This window comes from Perkinsus marinus (assembly GCF_000006405.1).
Source record: "Perkinsus marinus ATCC 50983 genomic scaffold scf_1104296958540, whole genome shotgun sequence".
Lineage (NCBI taxonomy): Eukaryota > Perkinsozoa > Perkinsida > Perkinsidae > Perkinsus > Perkinsus marinus.
The window spans coordinates 1-1,000 of NW_003206744.1; the positions used below are offsets into that span (position 1 = coordinate 1).

Here is a 1,000-nt window from a genome sequence, read left to right on the forward strand (position 1 = left end):
TCAAGCTAGCGATCCTCTCGCTCCGACTGTGGGCGAGAGCTACGACGCTGGCACCATTATCCCCAAGCCCAAGTACTCGACGTTCGGCGAGCATACCCGTCATTGAGGATCCGTGATGACCTCAGTTGGTACCAGTGCTTGAAGTATAAGGGCCGTTGTTATAGGCTTGTCCGCTTAGGGTTCGGAGCGTCTTGTGCTCCGCGATTACTGAAAAATGTATTAGATTTTATTCTCCAAAACTACCCTTCTACTCTCCGATACTTCGATGATATTTTGGTGACTCGCTTAAATACTCAGTCGGTTGAAGATTTCAAGAAGGTGGTGACTGCTGTACGAGACGTCCTATCTCAGAACGGCTTACGAACAAAAGAGCCTGTGGATTTGATAGGATCTGAACTTTTGGGGTTGGCAATTTACCTAGATAGTAATGGTGTTCTACGTTGGAAGCGGCGTCGTCCACTAGAAGCTCTTGTTGAATCTATTGAGTCCCGTGTTAGTGAGTCACCGACATTACCCGCACGAGAGGTTGCTTCATGGCTTGGCGAATTTGTCGCACATGTACCTAGTGCTGGGTACTTACGTGTCTGTGTTGCTTTTGGTCGTCGTCTCCTGAACCACTCATGTGGTAAGGATCGATCAGCTTGGTCACGACCTATATCTGAAGATGTACGAGACGACATCAAGAATTTATGTCGTGCTATTCGGCAACATGGTGATCCTGCTTCCGGTCGGTGGCTCTTACCTGATCGTGAAGAGAAGATCAAATGTTGGGTAGATGCAAGCGAACTGGCGGAGGCAGTCGTTCTCACCGATCAAGCAGATTCGGTCATCGCTGATGGTTCGTGGCTTGCTCCTACTAGTGATGTTACTAACTCCGGTAAACCATCTACACATATAAATGTGCGAGAGCTGGAGGTTATCATCCGAGGTATCAAACACATTATTTTATATGGGTTTAAAGAGCTACTATTATAAGTGATTCCCGTAGTGCAATTTCTTG

At 47.1% G+C, this 1,000-nt stretch overlaps 1 protein-coding gene across 1 annotated transcript; it reads right to left on the bottom strand.

The window, feature by feature from the left end:
- Positions 1-121: 121 nt before the first annotated feature.
- On the bottom strand, positions 122-658 carry Pmar_PMAR024257 (hypothetical protein; the record flags this gene model as incomplete). The annotated part of the gene is made up of 2 exons (XM_002774262.1): positions 122-207; positions 581-658. Coding segments are annotated over 2 exons (164 nt in total), but the record flags the coding sequence as incomplete, so codon positions are not given.
- Positions 659-1,000: the final 342 nt, after the last annotated feature.